Raw genomic sequence first — 21,267 nt, 5'->3', positions numbered from 1 at the left:
AAGAGATCTGAGAAAGATGGGAAAGGTTTCTGGTAGGGAATATAGAAAGTAGGAGTAGCAGATTGCATTGCAAAGAAACAGCTGTAAAGAAACAAATGGAAATTGATGAAAAATAGGAGTGTGAAGGTTCTGCAGATCGCTTTGTTATATATGCAGTCACATAAATGGGATCTAAAGAGAAAGATAGAGAAAAAGAAATCGAGAAAGAAAACAGGGTGGGTCTGATGTGTGTCAGATGAAAAGAGGAATGAGAACTGTTAGTTTAGCTGTTTGTCAATGGTGATCATATTTGTAGCACATCGGCAGGCACAAGAATAACTAGGTTTAAATGAAGATATCCTGCTTCTGTCTGAACAGGCACTCTGACATGCAGTGCTTCTGCTCAGATGAGAATACACCCCGGTCAAAGACAAATATCAATAATGTTTATAGTTAATGTTGGCAAGGACAATGTAGTTGAATTAAAGTTCCAGTGAACTGAATCTACAACTCAATTTTGATTTCTAGGAATAGGCATTTTACTTCATTTGCATTTCTTAACCACTGAAAAGAGTATCAACGAAATATTCTGTCTCTGCAAGAAAACAATATTAACAGCTTCTTGCGACAAATGGTAATATGTGTGTGTGTGGGTGTGTGTTTTAATAAATCGGCTGGAATATCTTGAAAGGAATAATGAAATATTTCTGTAAGACTCATAAAGGAAGTTCAAGATGCTATTCAAGCAACATAATTCTGGAGGTTATTTTCTAAAGTGAGAAAAAAAAAAAAAATTGAAATGATTTCATCATATAAATTCAATTTCATGCAAAAGATGCCGCAAGTTTGGCTTAGGAAATCCTATTTAAATTAATTGTAATTTTATAAAAAGTGACAAAAGTAGTATGACTGTATTGATGGGCAGAGATTTTTACATCTGATGAATTTGAAGCCTCAATTCAGGAATACTAAAGAAAAGTAGTTGAAAGTAGGAATTACGTTAAATCTAGTTGTACAAGATTGACTTATTGTGACATATTTGCATAAAAAATGCAAAATATCACCAAAACAACATAAACATTTTGTATGTCCTTAAATGGCATAAGAACTTATTTCCAGACTATGGTGACATATCAATTGATAGAATATTGATTCTAAACATTGTAATCTGTGTTGATTACAAAAAGAAGAGATCATCACATATTGTGGTGATATTTATTGCAAAAACTATTAAATAAGGACAAATAAGTGACAGAAAAAGCACATTTCTGTCACATTTTCCTAGACAAAAATGAGCATCAGACAAAACTTTAGGTCTAGTTAATTCAGAGATGCCTTTCTGTTGCTGAAGAACAGAAGTGCATCTCTGTAGGACTCTAAATTAAACAAATAATGATCACTGCCATCTAATCGAGAAAGAGTTGGGGTAGATCCTTCCTGAGTCAATATAGACTAATAGAACCAGTTCCTGGGTTTCTGTGGTGCATATATTCCCTCCTGGATGGAACGCTAGTCTGTCACAGGACTACCTATTTTTGCCAACCGAATGGACTGGAGCAATGTGAAATGAAGTGCTTTGCTCAAGAACACAATGCATCACCCAGTCCAGGAATTGAAACCACAATATTATGACCATGAGTCCAACACCCTAACCACTAAGCTATATGTCTCCATATAAGAAAGAGTTGGGGTAGCTGTTGGGAATGATTAACAGGATTTAGTCATAAATATTTTTGGGATAAAAAAAATTGTTCAAAATTACAAGGAGTTGATGCAATAGAACCTGTTAGGTGCAATATGTCATAAAAGGTTCAGTTTCTGCATATTCAATGTTAGAAGTTGTGAGTGATGAATATGACACGATATTTCATTGATGAAATATAAAAAGAGCACATTTCAAAGGATGCTGGTAACTTATTACTGCTGGAATATGATGAAAATAATCTAAAAATAAAGAAGATGCAACTTCAAGCTGCTTTTAAAGCAATGACATATAGTCAGTCAATTCCATTTAATTGCATAACTTGATTAATTGAATAACCTTTGAAAACTCTGAACCATCATTTAGTATCAAGTCTATGTAAAAAAAAAATTGAATGGTAAAAGTCAATTTTAGTTAATTAATATAGGTTTTTCTCTGATTTTATGTAAAAGGATGGTAAAATGTAATTGAACCTTTGATTAATTGCTTAACATCCTGTCAAAACTCATTACTATAATGAACAGAAATAAATGATAGAGAAAAGAGTTAGAGATTTTTCTGTAATATTAGAGTTTCAACATGAATGTAAACAAGGTTAGCACAATTTGTATGATATCATACATTTCAGCAGTGGCTGACTGATGCAGTCATATGTGATACTTCATTATACAAAACCTTAAGAGCTAATATATGAATGAAATAACTCTAAGAGTTTTCGTTTTCTCAATGAGTTAAACTGAAAATAGTTGGGGCATCATGGTTTATAACCAAGCGATGTCATAAGAATCAAATATATTCAATTTTTGTTATGTAAATATTTCAGTGAATCTGAAGTCCAGATTCTGATGTAATTTTAATGTAATAAGTTTCTTCAATTAATTAATTTTCGTTGTTGATAAAACTTGTAAAACGATAGTTTTAAATCAAGTTATTTTGCACTTTTCTTTATTGATTAAAGCCTGTAACTAACTGAAATATTTCTTAACCTGTCAAACTCAATTAAGTTTTTCTTAACTTGTATAATCCTAATTTTAATTGAGTTATTCAAAGTGTGTGAAGGTTGTTATCAGGATGTATGAATCTGGTTAGCTTTGGTAATTCAAGAACATCAAAAGGAGTTGTAAAACCTCAATGGAAATTAGATAAGTGATTGGGCCTGTCAATACATATCAATAAAATAGACAGTTTGGACTTGAGGAAAATAATATGACAGACATTATCAAGACATTAATCTGTTTTAGTTTGGGTAATAGGAGAATATCAAATAGAATTTTAAAAATTATCAAAAAGAATAAATCAAACAAATTATCATGCTATACATATCAATAATGAAAAATAGAGACTGGACTGAATGGAACATTAGCCAATTATCTTTACACAAAATGCTCTGTAAGTAGAAAAACCCCTGAAAAATCAATGAAAATGTGCTATCCCTGTTTTATTATATAATTTATATGCATGTATAAACCTTATTAATGATGATATAGTGAAATCATAATTTATTGCCAACTATGTGAATTCATTTTATTGCATAGTAATTTTAATAACCAAGGCTGTGCAATTAAGTACAACTGACTGTACTTAAATAAAGAGTAAAATATTGTAAATTAACATTTTGTTTTGTTGAAATCATTTAATATATATAGTTTTTATCTGATAGATTTGATTTTAATAAAAAATTGGTATTCTCTAGAATAGTATCAATTCATTACAGTTGAATATATGATTATGCAAATACACAGTTTTAAAATTTGAGCCTTAATAATTATATTGTGAAAAATACTTTACTTTGAAATATTTATTCAATTAACCCTTTTTTTGCTTTGTATTTACTATGATATATCTATCGATCTATCTGCCTGGCTGATTATCTGTCTATGAGGTATTTAAGTACACGTCTTATACTTTGAGTTTTATTACTGACAAGATCAATGCTGTTTGTCATTAATGTTTCTAGACTGCTAAAATAACGACTTGGTTGATAGGGGTGGGTATCAAGTTGACTGTATCTTTTCAAAGATTTGTAGCTATGTTCTAGCTTTCAAAAATCACTATGATATATATACAGTAAAATTTTCTGGGACAAATGAAGGAATAATTTGTGGCATTGAAATCTACATTAAAAAAGTTACTATGGAACAACCCTTTAAGTCTGAGAAAAAAAAAAAGACAAATATTTTTGTCTCATATATATAATAAAAATATTTTTAATCAAAAGCTTTAAATGAGTAAATGCAAATGATAAAGCATGCAAAGGAAATTTGATAAAATTAAAATTAATTTTGCCAGTAGAAAGTAATTTAGAAACCTACAAAAAAAAAAAAAAATTGTGAAAAAACCCTGACTGTAAAACCTGAATAACATAAAAAGGAGGAAATTTATGGGAAGAAAATAAGTACATACAAAGAAAATGTAAAAACGTGGGATTTAAAAACCAAACAAAATAAAATACATTAAATAGGCAATAAATAAAATTAGGAAATACAGCAAGGTGACACAGGGTTAGGAAGTTTTTTATGAAAACATTGACAGTGTAACTAGATAAATAAAAAATTTCAGGTAAAAGACACTATAATGAGAATAAGTACTCTTGTGAAGAGCAATTTTATGGATGTTCTTAACTTTTCTCTCAACCTTGGCATATGCATATATATATATATATATATATATATATTATATATATATATATATATATATATATGTATATATATGCATTATATATATATATATAATATATATATATATATATAATGTACACAAATACTGTGAAAATTAAAAAATATATATTTAATAGTTAATTATTGATTTCTTACACATGCAAGAAGCAAAAAATTTAGGAGTAGATATAATCAATTAAACCAACCCCAGTACAAGACTGGTACCTTATTTTATCAATCCTGGAAGGACGAAAGGCAAAGTTGATATCTGAGGAGTTAGAAAGTAAAGAGTCATTAAAATATCACAAGGTATTTTGTTTGACGCTCTACCACTTCTGCCTCTTAAAATATATCTGACTGAAGCAGAAATTAAAACAAAGGTGAGAGAAGAAAGAAAGAAGTCCATTGGTACTAATAGAATCTACCTGTCCCACTGCGCCGTCTGGTAGTTGGTGATCCAACCCCACGATCTCTGCGAGATTTGCACCTGCCATCCATAATCTCAGAATAATCCTCATTGAGGTGTGCTGCACTGATGGCGCTACTCAGAGAGCTGATGCTGCTTCCACCCATCCTTTCTAAAAGAGCAGCACCTGGGCAGATAGCAGTTAAAACAAGCAAGTTAGATAGAATTAATAATTTAGTAAAACTGGAACACTTAGGAACCTAAAGAATTAATCAGTACAAAACTGGTAGATCATTGAACTACAAAGAGAAATATAATAAAAAAGATAAAAACAAAATATCGTTGAATAGTATTAGAGAAACATATGCATATTACATGTTTGTAATACTCAAATGTAGGCATGCGTAAATATATAGATGTATATATCCGTACAAATATTGGTTAAGTTTTACATGCTCCAATATACAAATTGTTACCAATCAGTACAGACCTACCTTAATCCAGTGTGAGGATGCAAAATGTTAGATATATTTAACTCATGTTAAGAAGGGAAATAACACAATTGTGAGATTGTAGATATACATGGTTTATGCCAGGCACGGGCAACCTTTTATGAGAAGCAGACCACATGAGACATGGCTCAACATCTGGTAGGCTGCATGACTAAAAAATTCAAGGTAGTTTTTCATTACAGGTGTGCCATTCAGAGTCCTGTGGGTCACAGGTTGCCCATGGCTGGTTTACACACATGTACAAATGCTATTCTTTCTCTTATGTACTTACAAAAGTGCATTGTAGTTTTATCATTTTTATTATATTTAAACAGAGATTGGCAGCTGTTTTAGCCATCTTTTAGACTTAACATACATTTTCAGCTTTTATACTCATTTTGTATGCAAGTACAGTCATAAGTTGAACATATTTATATATTGTATGCACTGTTGAAGCAAATACTTCATAATACGAAGACTTTTCTAATGTAAATCACTGAATCATGAATTGGGAATGATACATATTTTTAGGAAAAAAAAATGCCTAAGACAACTAGAACTGTGAACCTTACTCATCCAGATCAATGTTGTTAGTGTTAACATTTAAAATCATGTAATATAGTATGTAAACAGCTAGAAAACCTCAGTATTTTCATGTTTTAAACTGAAACAGTAATACTGTTAAAGTGTATTACTTTATTTCAAATATGCTGTCAAATAGATTTAGCAATTATTTTGCAGATATCATGTGCCACAAATGAGATTATACAACATGATAATATATGGTTTGATAGTGATGAAATATTTTCTTTTTGACTGGGTAATACTTTGTTACAATTTTATTACTATATTATACTATTTTTTGTGTTGCTCATAACTCAGTATGATTGAATATTATTCATATTCCAATAAGTTATTTCACTTTTCCTTATTCATGCTCAATGAGAGCTGTGGGTGAGTAGATCTTTCTAATACATATAAACATGGTTAAAACTGGATGTTAAATAATGAATGATGAATATATAAAAAACATGGTGCCATATAAATTCACTTGACAACGAAGCAATATGAGTACTATAGATGATAAATCTTCACTGAAAATGTGCTGTAAGCAGTTGTAAGTCAACATGATAAGTGTGGAAGGAAGAACGAAAGAAGCAGTGAGGATAAAACATAATAGGAAGTATTAACTAGGCTGTTAAACCCATTATCCTTTCTAACTTCACTAGATTTAATAATTTCTAGACATGTTAATTTTACACACAAGTGAAGTTCCAAGCATTATTTGTAACACAGGTTCTCAACGTCTTATTTTATACAAAATAATAGATCAAGAATATTTATATAATTTGGGCAACTTAGAAGATCTTTAGAGAAAATATTATTGTTAGAAACATAATTGCATATTATTTCATTAACATCCTAGGATCTTGATGAATGGATGGAATAATTTAATTGATTATAAATCACTACTCAAGCCAATTTAATCCATGTTGATCAAATAGATGTTCAAGTTGAATATTTTGAGCTTATGTAAAGTAATATGAAATTTGAAATAGTATTTGTAATGTTTACAATAAAGTTATATACTAAATACCTCACAACATTTAGTCTTATCTGTTTAGGTCCAGAGTTTTAATACCCAAACAGACAAATTTTTCATTTTGTAACATAGAGGTTGGTAAAAACAAGCTTTATATTTCACTGCATTTCACTTGATTCTATTATTTTTCTAAAAGAATGAACTTTATGTTTAATGAAAATAAATACTATTTACACATAATATAAGATATATATGTTTGAATGCATATATTTTGTGCTTTAAAACTGCTCATATGTATCTTTGTTAAATATGAGCATTGTTGTAAGAATTTGAGTATAAGGTGACCCATCTTTCTCAGAGAGAATTTCTGGGAAAAAGAAAACCACATTTTATAATCAAACATGTAGTGTAAAATAATTCTAGCTCCAGGTGAGTTTAGTTTTGCTTATACATGTTCTCATGAAGAATTGAAAAACCAAAGTATTAAGTAAATAATGGTTTAGGACATCAATCTAAGGTAAGCTGTTGATATTAATCTGTGTTTAACCTATACCAACATGAAAAAAATTGATGTTAACTAATGATAATGAAGATGATGAGGATGATTGCAATGATGATGATTATTGATGCTCTATTACACTTATATATCCAGGAACCTGATTTTATCTTCTATAACATGTTGGCTATAAAGGAAACAAACGGGATCATAATTTTTAGTTAAGCCTATAAATTTTTATAAAGTGATTTTAGTATCTAGATCACAAAGTATATTTTTTAAAAATCTTTTGATGTTTGCAATAATTATGTTAAACAACATGAAAATATACAAAAATACATAAATAAATAAATGAAATAATAATAATAAATGACATGCTATTTTTTAAAATGAGTTGAGAATGTCTTGAATTTCTGTAGAATCAAGATTTTTTTTCAAAACATCACTGCGCATTTCAAATTACACAAAACAAAGAACAGTTTAGTAAAATGACAGCAAAATACATACAACTACACAGTAGATGCTGCATTATAACAACAGTTTCAATAAGCTGAAAGAGGAATTTTTTAATATTAACCACAACAGATTCAAGTGTGATTTATAAGTTAAGCTTCATCAATGGATAGAGCACTTTAAGGATAATAGTTTTTCAAAATTATTTTGTTCAGCATGCTGAATAATATAAAGAATATTACAGAGAGATGCAAACAATCAATAAAAACAAAGTAATAGTTTATTATACAGCTTATAAGAGTAGTATTTGAAAAAGTTTGAAAAACACCAAAGGAAATAGTCGTCAGACTATATCAAGTGCCAGTACAATTATAGCTGCATCCAGTTATAAATATTTGAGAAAATGATACATTAAGTGACTTTATAAATTTCGAATAAACATCGTGCAAGATTTTACCTGTTTGAAAACTGTCATCATAATCAAATTCTGACATATCACTGTCACTGAAACCCCGAGAGCCAACAGGTGGGGAAAGATGAACCTTTTGAATATCACCAGGATCATGGCTACTTTTCTGAGAAAAGAAATTTAAAATTTAGTAAATTCATAATGTTTTTTTGTAGATGTGATAAAAGTACGGTTAATATTAATAAACTGTTTATAATGTTAAAATATTTAACAATAATGGTGCAGGAAAAAAAGAAAAGCTTCAAATTTAGCTCTATCCATTTAGCTTAGTTCAAATATTGTTAGATTTGACGTTGCTTTTTATCCCTCTGGGATTGACTAATCAATTACTAATCATAAACTGGGGTTGATTCACACTCAACAATCTAAGAATTTATACCAATGAATGATATTAGCAAAATGTCATACTGTACAATAGGAATCTAACAATTTGATAATATTAAACAGTGGTAAAATGCAAATATTAATTTCAAGATAAACCTTGTTGGACATTTTCTAGATGCACTTCTGTTTTGGAATTACAACTCTCTTCATTATCCCCTTCTTTTAATATTCAATTTCCCTCAAACCTAGTATGAACATATCAAGGCTTTTCCATATATTCCATTCTCTAGCAGCAAAACAGCCTCTGCAATTCATCGGCAAACTCTTTTGTCAAATCAAGATGTTGTATTCCTTTATTTAGCATCAAGCCTAGAATATTTCTTACTAACATGGCATTCTCAAAACAGGTTTAGTTTTTGTTTGGAATCAGGTGAGGGTTGGGAACAGGAGGAACATCCACAGTAGAAAACCAGCCTTAACAAATTCCATCTGACACATACAAGCATGGAAAAATGGACATGAGATGATAATATTGGGTTGTCCGGAAAGTTCGTGCCGATTTATAGTAGCTTACCTTTTGACTTATCTTAGAACATGGTTGAGTCCATAAAATAGGATTTGACTACACCTCCATTTAGAGCACAGTTTAAGCTATCTTTTTGTGGAAGAAGGTTTATGTTCCTATAACCTGTGTTAATTCTGTAACCCTTTAAAATGGAAGATAAGAAAGTTCATTTTCGGCACTTGATGCTTTGGGAACCAGACAAAAATTGCTGCAGCTCAGCTGGGATGTGTTACCCCACCCTCCATATTCACCAGATATTGCTCCTTCGGATTTCCACTTATTCAGGTCTCTGCAGAATAGTCTTAATGGTAAAAATTTCAATTCCTTGGATGACGTAAAAAGATACCTTGATGAATTCTTTGCCATGAAACCACCTCAATTCCGGGAAAAGGGTATTTTCAAGTTAAAGGAAAGATGGAAATGCATTGTGCAACAGAATGGTTCATATTTGGTTGATTAAAAATGTAATGGCAAGTATTTATTGACCTTTTTCTTTCCTTTAAAAATCGGCACAAACTTTCCGGACAACCCAATAATAATAATAACAATGATAAAAATGATGAAGATATGAGTGGCACAAAATATGAGGATAAAGAGAAAGTAATCTTTTCAGTAATGTGTCCAATCATATTCTTTCCTGTAACTTCCAGTATTGTATAGTAAAATTGTTTACTTACTGTGCGTGAGGAAGATGTGGGCAGTTGAATATTAGATTCATCCTGCTGCCGTAGTGGATACCACAGAGGATCATCCTTAAAATTGGCTCGAGATAAATCAATTATTACCTGAAGAAAAAAGAATATCTTTAAAAAAAATTCATTTGTACATTTACTTAAAACAACTGATGTGTTTATCCTAAAATGTTATCAACAAATTTAAAATAATATCAAATGTTTATACAGACATGATTATGTGCTTAAGAAGCTCACTTTGCCACAATGTGGTATTAGGGTCATTTCCACTGCAAAGCACCTTGGGCAAGTGTTTTCTATTATAGCTTTGGTATGACTTGTGAGTGAATTTGGTAGATGGAAATTGTGTGGAAGCCCCACATGTGTGACTATGTGTATATACATATATATACATACATACATATATATATAATAATTATATGAGGGAATATTATTCCTAACTTACAGGGAAAAATTCAATTTAGAAATACTAAATCAAATTTCACAAAATATTATATATATATAAAAATTAGAAAAAAACACCTTTTATCAATTCAAAATGAACAATTAAATTACACCAAATATATACGTTTTTATTATTATTTTGCAATTTACTTAATCATCGGTATATTATTGTTATTTTAATTTTAATATTTCTAGTTTATGTAATTTTCTAGATGGTGTAATTTAATTGTTCATTTTGAATGGATAAAAGGTGTTTTTTTCCTAATTTTTATATATACATATATATGTATTTGTCCACTACCACTACTTAACAACTGGTGTTGGCTTGTTTACATCCTCATAAGTTTGGCAAAAGAGACCAATAGAATAAGTACCAGTTTTAAAAATAAGTACTGGGGAAATCCATCAAGGTGATGCTACTGCATGGCCACAGTCCAATGACTGAAGTAAGTAAAGGGTAAAGGATTTATATATCACAACTGACAAAAATACTCTGTTTATTCTAGAATTTAGGTAAAATTTTAAACTTTCAGTAGTAATTTGCTAGAACTTTCCAACAATTCCTATTTTAATTGTAAAACAAAAAATAAATAGTAGACTAAAAGACCAACGTACTTCTCCAAGAAATTCACTCGCACCAAGTCTGTCATAATCCCATACTGTAATTTCTAATAATCTTTGTTTGAAGTGTGATTCTTTACCAGCAACATAGACAAATGTTTGGTTCCACGTTGGGTCATTGGTGTTGGGAATTGTTTTTGTGCGTCTCTTAGTTTTCTCACTGCCAATGTATAAAGATAGAGACATATAATTTGGTAGCTTATATAAAGTAAAATTTTCAATAAATTTCATTCTCAAAATTCACCTCGTGTATCCTTCATGCATATTAAAGCTGTGTTATATACATTGATTAATACATACATTTCATTAGAAGGCTTGCTATAAAGTTAGCTGTCCAAATCAAAAAGCAAATTATTTGAATAAATAATAAATATAAATGAAAATATACATGCACAGCAGCTTGGGCAAGTGTCTTTTTCTTTAGCTCCAGGCTGACTAAACCCCTGTGAAAATATTTGACACATAGAAACTGTATAAAGTCCATTATATATATATAAGCGTATGTGCATGAATGCTTACATTATGTGATGAGCAAAGCCATAGACAGTGTCAAAAAGCATTTCCAGGTTAACAAATTGTCTGGTTGCACCATGGTTTCAAAAATGGATGAAATGAAAACTCACTTGCAAAATAGGTAAGGTTTAGTAACAGGAAAAGCATCTGGCTGTGAAAATTTTGTCTCAATAATACATATGTATCTAGTCCATGGAAAACTGGACATAAAATGAACAAATGTATATATGTATCATCATCAATTTTTGTTCACCCTCCTTGCTAGCATGAGTTGGGAGAAGTCATCATGATCTCAGTCAGTACTTATTCGGAGTTACTGTCCTTCTAGATAGAGTGGAGGACAATGTTCAATTTTAGCATAATTTCTCCATCTGGATGCCTTTTAGAGCAGGTACCCTTCTTCAGAATATACTGGATGCAAGCTGATGAATCTATAGGGGAATTAGGGAGGAAATTCTAGGCATAGAATCTCAACCTAGAATTGAGTGGCTTCTAGGTACACTTTGCAAAGGTTAAGGTTTTAGTATGTAGAAAAGAAGATAAGGTCCTGATATCTTCAGGGAAATGACTTTGCTTAATATACAGATGAAGAGTAGGTGTAAACTCCATATGATGTACCTGAAATAAGCAATGGACACACAAGAGATGTAGTGGAATTACAGGCAGACTAACAGAGAAATTAAGCTTCATAAATGAGTTGCACCAAAGCATTATGTACTAGGAGCACACAAAAAATAGATTAACTTATATGACTGGAGTTCTCATAGAAGTAGTTGATAGCTTTTGTTACTTCGGAGATGTAATCAGCAGGGAAACTGCTTGTTTTGAAAGCATAGTACCCAAGGTACTAGTAGCCAGTTTGGAAAAAGTTCAGGAAGCTTGTACCACTGCTGGCAACAGAGATCTTTTACCTCAAAGCAGATTGTATAGCACCTACATTAGAACTGCAATACTACATGGTGGTGACACATGGGCTTGGAATGCAGAGGATTTGAGAAGACTGGAAAGAAATAAAGCTAGCATGCTCTGCTGTGTAATGTAAGTGTGCAAGAAAGACATTGTACAAATGTTCTGAGAGAAAAACTGGACATCAGTGGAATCAGATGTAGTGTGCTGGCACCATGAAAAGAACACCTAGAACACTTTGTAAAGTGTTTGGCATTAGAAAAAGCATCCAGCTGTAGGAACCATGCCAAAGTAGACATTGGAGGACGATGCCGTCTCCAAACCTGTTGAATCCTCTCAAATTGTTCAAATCATGCCAACATGGAAAATGGATGCTAAAAGATGATGATACACACATGTATTTTGTGCATGTCTGTGTGTATATATATCTGCATGTGTGTATGTAGATATATATATATATATAGACAGAGAGAGGAAGAGGCCGACCAAGAACCTGCTGGCTTGACACCATCAAGAGTGACATGGAAATGGCCATAGCCAATCTGCAAGAAGCGACTCAGGATAGAACTGGCTGGAGAACACTGGCTCGAGTAACTGAGAGTCGACTTCGACTGAGCGGATAGATAGATAGTGTATGTATAAATATTTGTGTATACATACATTCATTCATACACACCCATAAATTAAAAATTTTCACGAGCATGCAAATATATGCATGTCTAAATAAGACTTCATATCTATATATTTCTCTCTAACTCTCTGTCTCTGCCTCTCTTTCTGGCTATATAAATGATACACATACATACATCATCATTATTATCATGCTATATCTGCTTTCCATGCTGGTATGAACTGGACAGGTCATCATAGACAGTTCTTATTAAAACTTTTGAAGACAGGTTGGAAGGCAATATCTTGCTCATACATTTCATCTTCTGAGTTTCTATGGCTGGATGCCTTTCCTATTACCATCCACTTTACAGAGTTCACTGAGTGCATTTTATTGTGGCAACATCGTAGAGAAGCTGTCATGTTCTCAATAAAACTAAAGGGTGTTGATTGACCATACAATGCCTTTTCTTGTTTGCCAAACCACTTTATAGAGTACTGAATGCATTTTGTTGTAGCATCAGCACTAGTAAACTTATCTTGTTGCATTACATAAGATGAAAGAGTACTCACTGCTATGTATCTATTCAGTGAAAGCAACGTGCTTGAGAAAGTGAATAGAAAACAGATGGTGCTTTACCTTGACAAATATTTCATTTGTTTACTTTAAGTCACTAGTCTTGGTAATGTAATTAGATTGAAGAAACTTCCGATAGTCCTTTAAAAATTTTAGCTTCTTCAATGAATACAGTAATGTTATAGTGAAGAAAAAAATTTTGAAAATAGTTGTTTAACTCTTTAATTATGAAATGAAATTTCATAGATATTAAGTCAAGTACATCAACATAAAAAATCAATGGAAATTATAGTTGTGATCCCTGTGCCGGTGGCACATAAAAAGCACCATCCGAACGTGGTCGATGCCAGTGCCGCCTTGACTGGCTTCCGTGCTGGTGGCACGTAAAAAGCACCAACTGATCGTGGCCGTTGCCAGCCTTGCCTGGCATGTAAAAAGCACCCACTACACTCACGGAGTGGTTGGCATTAGGAAGGGCATCCAGCTGTAGAAACACTGCCAGATCAGACTGGAGCCTGGTGCAGCCTTCTGGCTTCCCAGACCCCAGTCAAACCGTCCAACCCATGCTAGCATGGAAAACGGACGTTAAACAATGATGATGATGATGATGATGATTTCAGTAATGATGTTACACATCTATCAAAAATAGAATTGATATTTTCTGCAAGTCACATTGCCTCAATAAACTTGACATATCTCAACAAAAAATACTTTCAAATATGACATTCCCCAATAAAAGATTGATTGGGATATAAAACTGCTTTAAATGATTAAGGGCAAGGAGATTTTGAGTAGATAAATATACCTGATTTACGCAGTAAAACAGTTGAATGGATTAAGGAATTATGATCAATAATGGATGGTAAAGTATAATTAAAATTTTTACCTTTTGTCAGGAAGTAAATACAGCTTACAGTATGGGTTGCGCAGTTTGCCATCTGCTGAAGGAAGTAGGTCCAGGGCACTGACAATGCAAATTGACAATTCACAACGACTATCATCATACCACATTCGAATCTGAAATGACAGAAATGATAGATAAAAACAAAGATTAGATTTTTATTTTTGTCTATTTAAAAAAAAAATTATTTTACCATTCAGTGCAGCATATAATTTCAAAAATATTTTTTCAAGTATAGGCGCAGGAGTGGCTGTGTGGTAAGTAGCTTGCTTACCAACCACATGGTTCTGGGTTCATTCCCACTGCGTGGCACCTTGGGCAAGTGTCTTCTACTATAGCCTTGGGCCAGCCAAAGCCTTGTGAGTGCATTTGGTAGATGGAAACTGAAAGAAGCCCGTCGTATATATATATATATGTCGTATATATATATACATATGTGTCGTATATATATATATATATATATGTATGTATATATATGTATATATATATATGTATGTTTGTGTGTCTGTGTTTGTCCCCCCAACATCGCTTAACAACCGATGGTTGTTTACGTCCCCGTAACTTAGTGGTTCGGCAAAAGAGACCGATAGAATAAGTACAAGGCTTACAAATAATAAGTCCTGGGGTCGATTTGCTCAACTAAAGGCGGTACTCCAGCATGACTGCAGTCAAAATGACTGAAACAAGTAAAAAGAGTGAAAAAGAGTATATCTATAGTACCTTTTAATTCAGTTGATTTTCTGTTCAGGTAAAACAGAACTTAGCTTTTGTGTTTGTCATGCTAAAAGGAATTTATAGTTGCTTCACCTGACAACAACACTACTTGAAGACGAATATAGGTATAGATGCTGCAAATTATTGATTTAATTTCTTACTTTAAGTATTCTGTCATCATTTACATTTATTATTAATATCAAATTTAAGAGACAAGCTGATTCCATGAAAATTTGAAATGTAATGTTGGTGAGATTTTGCACAATTTCTATTGTTGTAAACAAATCTATGGCTTGTTCTCAACCATCAACTTTAAAATAATAGCATGGTGCAGGTATCGCTGTGTGGTTAAGAAGTTTGCTTCTGGACTACATGGTCTTCAGTTCAATCTTACTGCACAGTACCTTCAGTAAGTGTATTTTACTATATACTCTGGGCTGACCAAAGCCTTCTGAATGGATTTTATAAACAGAAACTGAAACATGTGTGTGTGTGTGTTGTGTGTGTGTGTGTGTGTGTGTGTGGTGTGTGTGTGTGTATTTTGTGTTCCCTTGTTTTGACATCATGTGATGATTGCAAACAAGTAACACCATCATACAACTGATGCCACTCATTTCCAGTCTTTCATGGAAAACATGCCTGAATGGGGAAATACTAACTTGCTTGGAAACAGGTGAGGGTTGGTAACAGGAAGGGCATTGGCCATGACCCATGCCGGCATGGAAAATGGACATTAAATGATGACAGACGATAGAAAGAAATATTTTTAACAAGTACAATGATACAATGACAATGATATCTGTAAAATAAATGTTATGATAATTTACTTGAATTTTTCCGGTAATTTGCGGTGAATGGACCCGCTTTCCTGAGGCACTCGGTGATCCAGGGGAAGTGACCATGACACTGGGACGAGTCATGAGACCATCTTTTGAACTATAATCTGCTGAAAAGTAATTTAAAATAACAAAAAAAAAAGAAAAAGGAAATTGTGAGAATATATAAACATACATCATTTCAATAATTAAGATAAATTGCTTATAATATCCTTTGTTATTAAACAGATTTCAATAGGTGTAATGAGCTTTACTACTAAAAGACACAAGAAACCTTACTTCGCTTCAACTCTTTTGTTGCGAATAGTAAATTATGTGAACTTGTTATGTCACAAATATCAGAAAGTTTGGATCTTCATAACCAAGAACATTGCTAAAAAATTCTTCAGTTATTTATATATAAATAACTGAAGAATTTTCCCCTTCAATGAAATGGAATTCATGAGTTGGAGTAATTATATATAGTGTCCATTAAGATACTTATAATTATCTATATTTTGAAAAATTTTATGGAGAAATTCTACAAGAGCCTATGTACTCCATATGTAAAGGAATTAATAATAGACAACTCTTATCGTCCCTGTAATGAATGGAAATAAGTATCAGAATATTGTATATTGACAGCCAGCAATTGTTGGAGACTATCTAAACAGAGTTTCACCACTCTTAAATGTGTGAAAGTGAATAATTGATCCTTTGGCATTTAAACTGGCTATATCCAGCTCAAATATACCTGCTTTCTGTTCTATATTTAAGAGATGAGGAATTATGTACATTATTTACATTTGATGGATATTTGTCATCTTGTTTGTTGTTAACACAACGTTTCGGCTGATATACCCTCCGGCCTTCTTCAGGTGTCTTGGGGAAATTTCGAACCTGGGTTCTCATTCCTAAAGTATTTTTCGATATTATTATTATTATTATTATTATTATCATTCAGGTCACTGCCTGGAATCAAACTCGGAATCTTGGGGTTAGTAACCTGCGCTCATAACCAATATGCCATATGCCCGTGGGCGTAGTGGTTAAGAGTGTGGGCTACTAACCCCAAGATTCTGAGTTCAATTCCAAGCAGTGACCTGAATAATAATAATAATAATATAAAAAAATACCTTAGGAATGTGAACCCAGGTTTGAAATTTCCCCAAGACACCCAATGAAGGCTGGAGTGTATATCAGTCGAAACATGTTAACAACAAAGAAGATGAGGACAAATATCTGTCAAATGTAAATAATACCTGGCTTCTGTTCAAAAACTGGCTAGATCTGACCTCTCACACCTATCCTACTATATCATTCTAAAAATAAACAATCACATTATCAAAATTTCAAAGCTACAAGAGAATGTATGATTAATTTAAAACAATAAGAATGAATAATTATTACACTTGATGAAATAATGTGAACGCTAAAAGGCTAAATGCCAACAGCATAAAGTAAAACTGGTCAATCACAATAAAAATGACTTACAAAGGAGAAACTATCATATTGTGAACATACTCCTGCAAAACAAACATGGACCATATTACTTGCTAACTGTAATTGCTCATAAGTAAAAATAAAATCAAACCCACTGTCACTTGGCCTTACGGCATTGATCTTGCAGAGAATACAACATTAAAACATTAAGAAGTAAAGCTGTTACACACAGATTTCTCATCAAAGTAAAACCTCCACAGCTGCAGAATGTCTCAAAAGAGAGAGACATGTCACTCCTATAGGTTTGAATCAAACTTTAAAAGCTTTGACTACTTTGATTGGAAGCAAATATGAAAAGCATGAATAGTAGAAAAAAAATCCATTTCATGGTTGAGAAAAGAAATCATTCATGACTTTATGAGTGTATTAGCATCGTGTCTGTGAACCTTGTGACATGACTGGCCCATCGTATTTTGTGTGGTGATATTCAGCAATGATGTCCTTCACTCCAGTTCTATCCCTGATCTCCTCATTCTGGATGTGATCCCTTAGTGAGATTCCTAACATTGACCTTTCCATGGTTGTCTGCGCCGTAAACAGATGTTGTTCTTTTCTCCTCGTCAAGGCCCAAGTTTCACGTGCATTAGCATTACAGGTAAGACTCTGCTGTTGAAGAGATTGGACCCGTGCAGTAGCTAAGTGGTACCCGCATGAATGGAAGAGACCGATCGGAAGACCTCCAATCAGGTGAGATGATGATTTAAGAAAGATGTTTGGAACAACGTGGAGGAGAATGGCAAGAGCACAAGAGGAATGGAGCAAATGCTGTGGCCAGCAGAGTCGTCTCGGCACCAGACAGCCTGGCTGATCCAGGCAATTAGCATTGTGGTCAACTGTTATATTGTATTATTTTGATGAACCTATTTAAATAACTGCAATAGATTTCTAATAATATCTATTAATATGTGCATCTAAGAATATCCAATCAAAATGCAATTTTTAATAAAAATTACTCAATTGTAATTTGTAGGCATCAGAGTGGCTGTGTGGTAAGTAGCTTGCTTACCAACCACATGGTTCCGGGTTCCTTCCCACTGCGTGGCACCTTGGGCAAGTGTCTTCTACTATAGCCTCAGGCTGACCAAAGCCTTGTGAGTGGATTTGATAGATGGAAACTGAAAGAAGCCTGTCGTATGTATGTATATATATATATATAAGTGTGTGTGTGCATATGTTTGTGTCTGTGTTTGTCCCCCCCAACATCACTTGACAACCGATGCTGGTGTGCTTACGTTCCTGTAATTTAGCGGTTCGGCAAAAGATACTGATAGAATAAGTACTAGGCATCCAAAGAATAAGTCCTGGGGTCGATTTGCTCAACTAAAAGCGGTGATCCAGCATGGCCACAGTCAAATGACTGAAACAAGTAAAAGAGAGTAGAGTAATTATTCTATAATATTTGACCTTGTTTGTATGAGATTATACTTTATTCTCTGGTCAGCTCTGATCAAGAAGTCATATGTGCAAGGCTGTTCTCATCTTATTTTCAGATAATATATCTAGAACTACATTATCCAGTATGCCAATTCTATTTTAAGGTGGTAAAGTGTTTGGTTTGTGTATTTGTAAAGCTATTTTAACAGCTGAAATTTAACAAACTTTATCACTTACCTCTACCTGAAGGCTCAATTTGCTGCAATCCAGGAGGAATCTCACCAGTTCTGAGAAAACAAAAATAGGAAATGATTATTTAAAGGAGTTCTATTATAAAATAGCTATCAAAATCAATTATTCTGCATTTTAAGAGAATCTTAAAATCAAATAATCATTATTTTTTTCATATCTATGGTTCTGAATTTACTCAGTTCAACAGGATACATCAAGTTAAGTTAACATTACAGTGGTGTAAAGTAGGCCACTCATTAGTTCATTCAATAACAATTTACACAATACTGTTCTACAACTGCATTATTAGATTGACAAATGCACTCCTGATCCGATAATGGGTATTTTGATATTTTGTATATCAAAGCTATAACTGAAACAGAATTTTTTAATAATCAAATGATTTTCTATGCATCCTAACTTTATGTTAGAATAAGTATGACCTCTTTGCAGAAAGACTAAAAACTGTTCAAAGTTAGGGTTATTACCAATGCTGCTATAGAGCATAAATGTTAAATTCATTAAAATGCTTATGATCTTTTGCCTCCATTTCAAACACATGGGTAGATAAAATAAAATTTTTGTAATGAAGTGAAGATTAAAATTGTATTCCCTACTCTGACCAAGACTGTACTATCCTGATGTATTCATGCATTGCAATCAGAATATAAATTTTCAAAATGATATTATCATTGATTCATTAACTGTTGCTCACAGATTTTTACTTAGAACAATAATATAATAGTAAAATAATACAAAAATGAGTAATAAAAATTTGTGTTGAATGTCTGACAAGAATTTTTTAGTTCATCATCATCATCATCATCGTTTAATGTCCACTTTCCATGCTAGCATGGGTTGGACGGTTTGACTGAGGGCTGGCGAACCAGATGGCTGCACCAGGCTCCAGTCTAGATCTGGCAGAGTTTCTACAGCTGGATGCCCTTCCTAACGCCAACCACTCCGAGAGTGTAGTGGGTGCTTTTTACGTGCCGCCGGCACGGGGGCCAGTCAGGCAGTACTGGCAACGACTTTGCTCAAATCTTTTTACACATTCCACTGGCACAGGTGCCAGTAAGGCGATGCTGGTAACGATCATGCTCAAATGGTGCCTTTTACATGCCACTGGCATGGAAGCCAGTTAGCCGCTCTGGCAACGATCACGCTCAGATGGTGCTCTTAGCACCCTACTAGCACTGGGCACAAGTGCCAGTAAGGTGACACTGGTAACGATCACACTCGAATGGTGCCTTTTATGTGCCACTGGCATGGAAGCCAGTTAGCTGCTCTGTCAACGATCATGCTTGTATGGTGCTCTTTGTACTCCGCTAGCACGGGTGCCCATCATCGAATTTCACTTTGATTTTGATTTCACTTGCCTCAACAGGTCTTCACAAGCAGAGTTTAGTCTCCAAAGAAGGAAAAGGTACGCATAAGTGGGCTGGTTACGCCCCTGGCATAGGCCATGAGGTTATGGTCTCATTTGGCTTGCCAGGTCTTCTCACACACTGCATATTTCCAAAGGTCTCAGTTACTGGTCATTTCCTTGGTGAGGCCTAAAGTTCGAAGCTTCACCACTTCATCCCAGGTTTTCCTGGGTCTACCTCTAGTTAAAAGAAGAAGCCTCCATCCCCCGAAAAATAGGCGTTTAGTTGTTTTGATATACTTTGACATCAGGAATATCTTGTAATGTAAAGGTGTGTTGAGAGATGATATACCATAAAAATCTTTTAACACTTACTTTGCATTTCTATGTACAATTAGCTCTACTTGAGGTTCGTGTTTGGTTTCAAAAATGATGTCATACACTTCTTCAAATGTGGCTTCACGCAATGATCGTCCATTCCATTCCACAACTTCATCTCCTGATAAACAAAATATTTTAATGCATTTTATAATATAATGAAGAAAAAAGAACATTATTTTATTCTACTGGTAATGCAGATGGATTGAGTAATCTGAAAAGTATTTTGTATTTGGGAACAAAATATAAGAAATACTCAAGTAATTTACCAAAAAATTATTTAATGAAATTACATACTATGAAGTAAAATCAAAATAGTTTTATAAAAATATATAAATAAGTAACGAATGTATATAAAATTTATATTCATGCAATTTCTTAAATACATTACCTGCCCGCAAGTGGCCTACAGTATCTGCTATGCTGCCTTTTTTTACTTTTGTAATGAATGCACCAAGTTGACCTTTTTCTGTCATTCGACCACCAACAACTTTTAAACCTAACAAAACAAATAATGATGCAGTTTGTTATGAAATAG

The 21,267-nt window shown here is 33.0% G+C and overlaps 1 protein-coding gene across 8 annotated transcripts in view; it reads right to left on the bottom strand.

Moving 5' to 3' along the window:
- LOC115209232 (regulating synaptic membrane exocytosis protein 2) overlaps positions 1-21,267 on the bottom strand; it is a 238,561-nt gene that overhangs the window by 35,755 nt on the left and 181,539 nt on the right. For 6 of the 8 annotated variants that reach the window (XM_029777506.2, XM_036501023.1, XM_036501020.1 and 3 more), the window contains 9 exons: positions 21,121-21,228; positions 20,727-20,850; positions 18,992-19,041; positions 15,890-16,008; positions 14,334-14,464; positions 10,837-11,002; positions 9,763-9,870; positions 8,185-8,302; positions 4,764-4,931 (listed from right to left, as the gene is read on the bottom strand). In XM_029777506.2, coding sequence (XP_029633366.2) covers positions 4,764-4,931; positions 8,185-8,302; positions 9,763-9,870; positions 10,837-11,002; positions 14,334-14,464; positions 15,890-16,008; positions 18,992-19,041; positions 20,727-20,850; positions 21,121-21,228 — 1,092 coding nt within the window. The remainder of the gene's footprint in view (positions 1-4,763; positions 4,932-8,184; positions 8,303-9,762; positions 9,871-10,836; positions 11,003-14,333; positions 14,465-15,889; positions 16,009-18,991; positions 19,042-20,726; positions 20,851-21,120; positions 21,229-21,267) is intronic. The other 2 variants (XM_036501017.1, XM_036501021.1) reach the window with 2 other exon arrangements.

The sequence above is a fragment of the Octopus sinensis genome, linkage group LG3, assembly GCF_006345805.1.
Source record: "Octopus sinensis linkage group LG3, ASM634580v1, whole genome shotgun sequence".
NCBI classification, from domain to species: Eukaryota; Metazoa; Mollusca; class Cephalopoda; order Octopoda; family Octopodidae; genus Octopus; species Octopus sinensis.
Note: the sequence above shows the minus strand (reverse complement) of the source record. Positions and strands in the feature narration are given on the sequence as shown.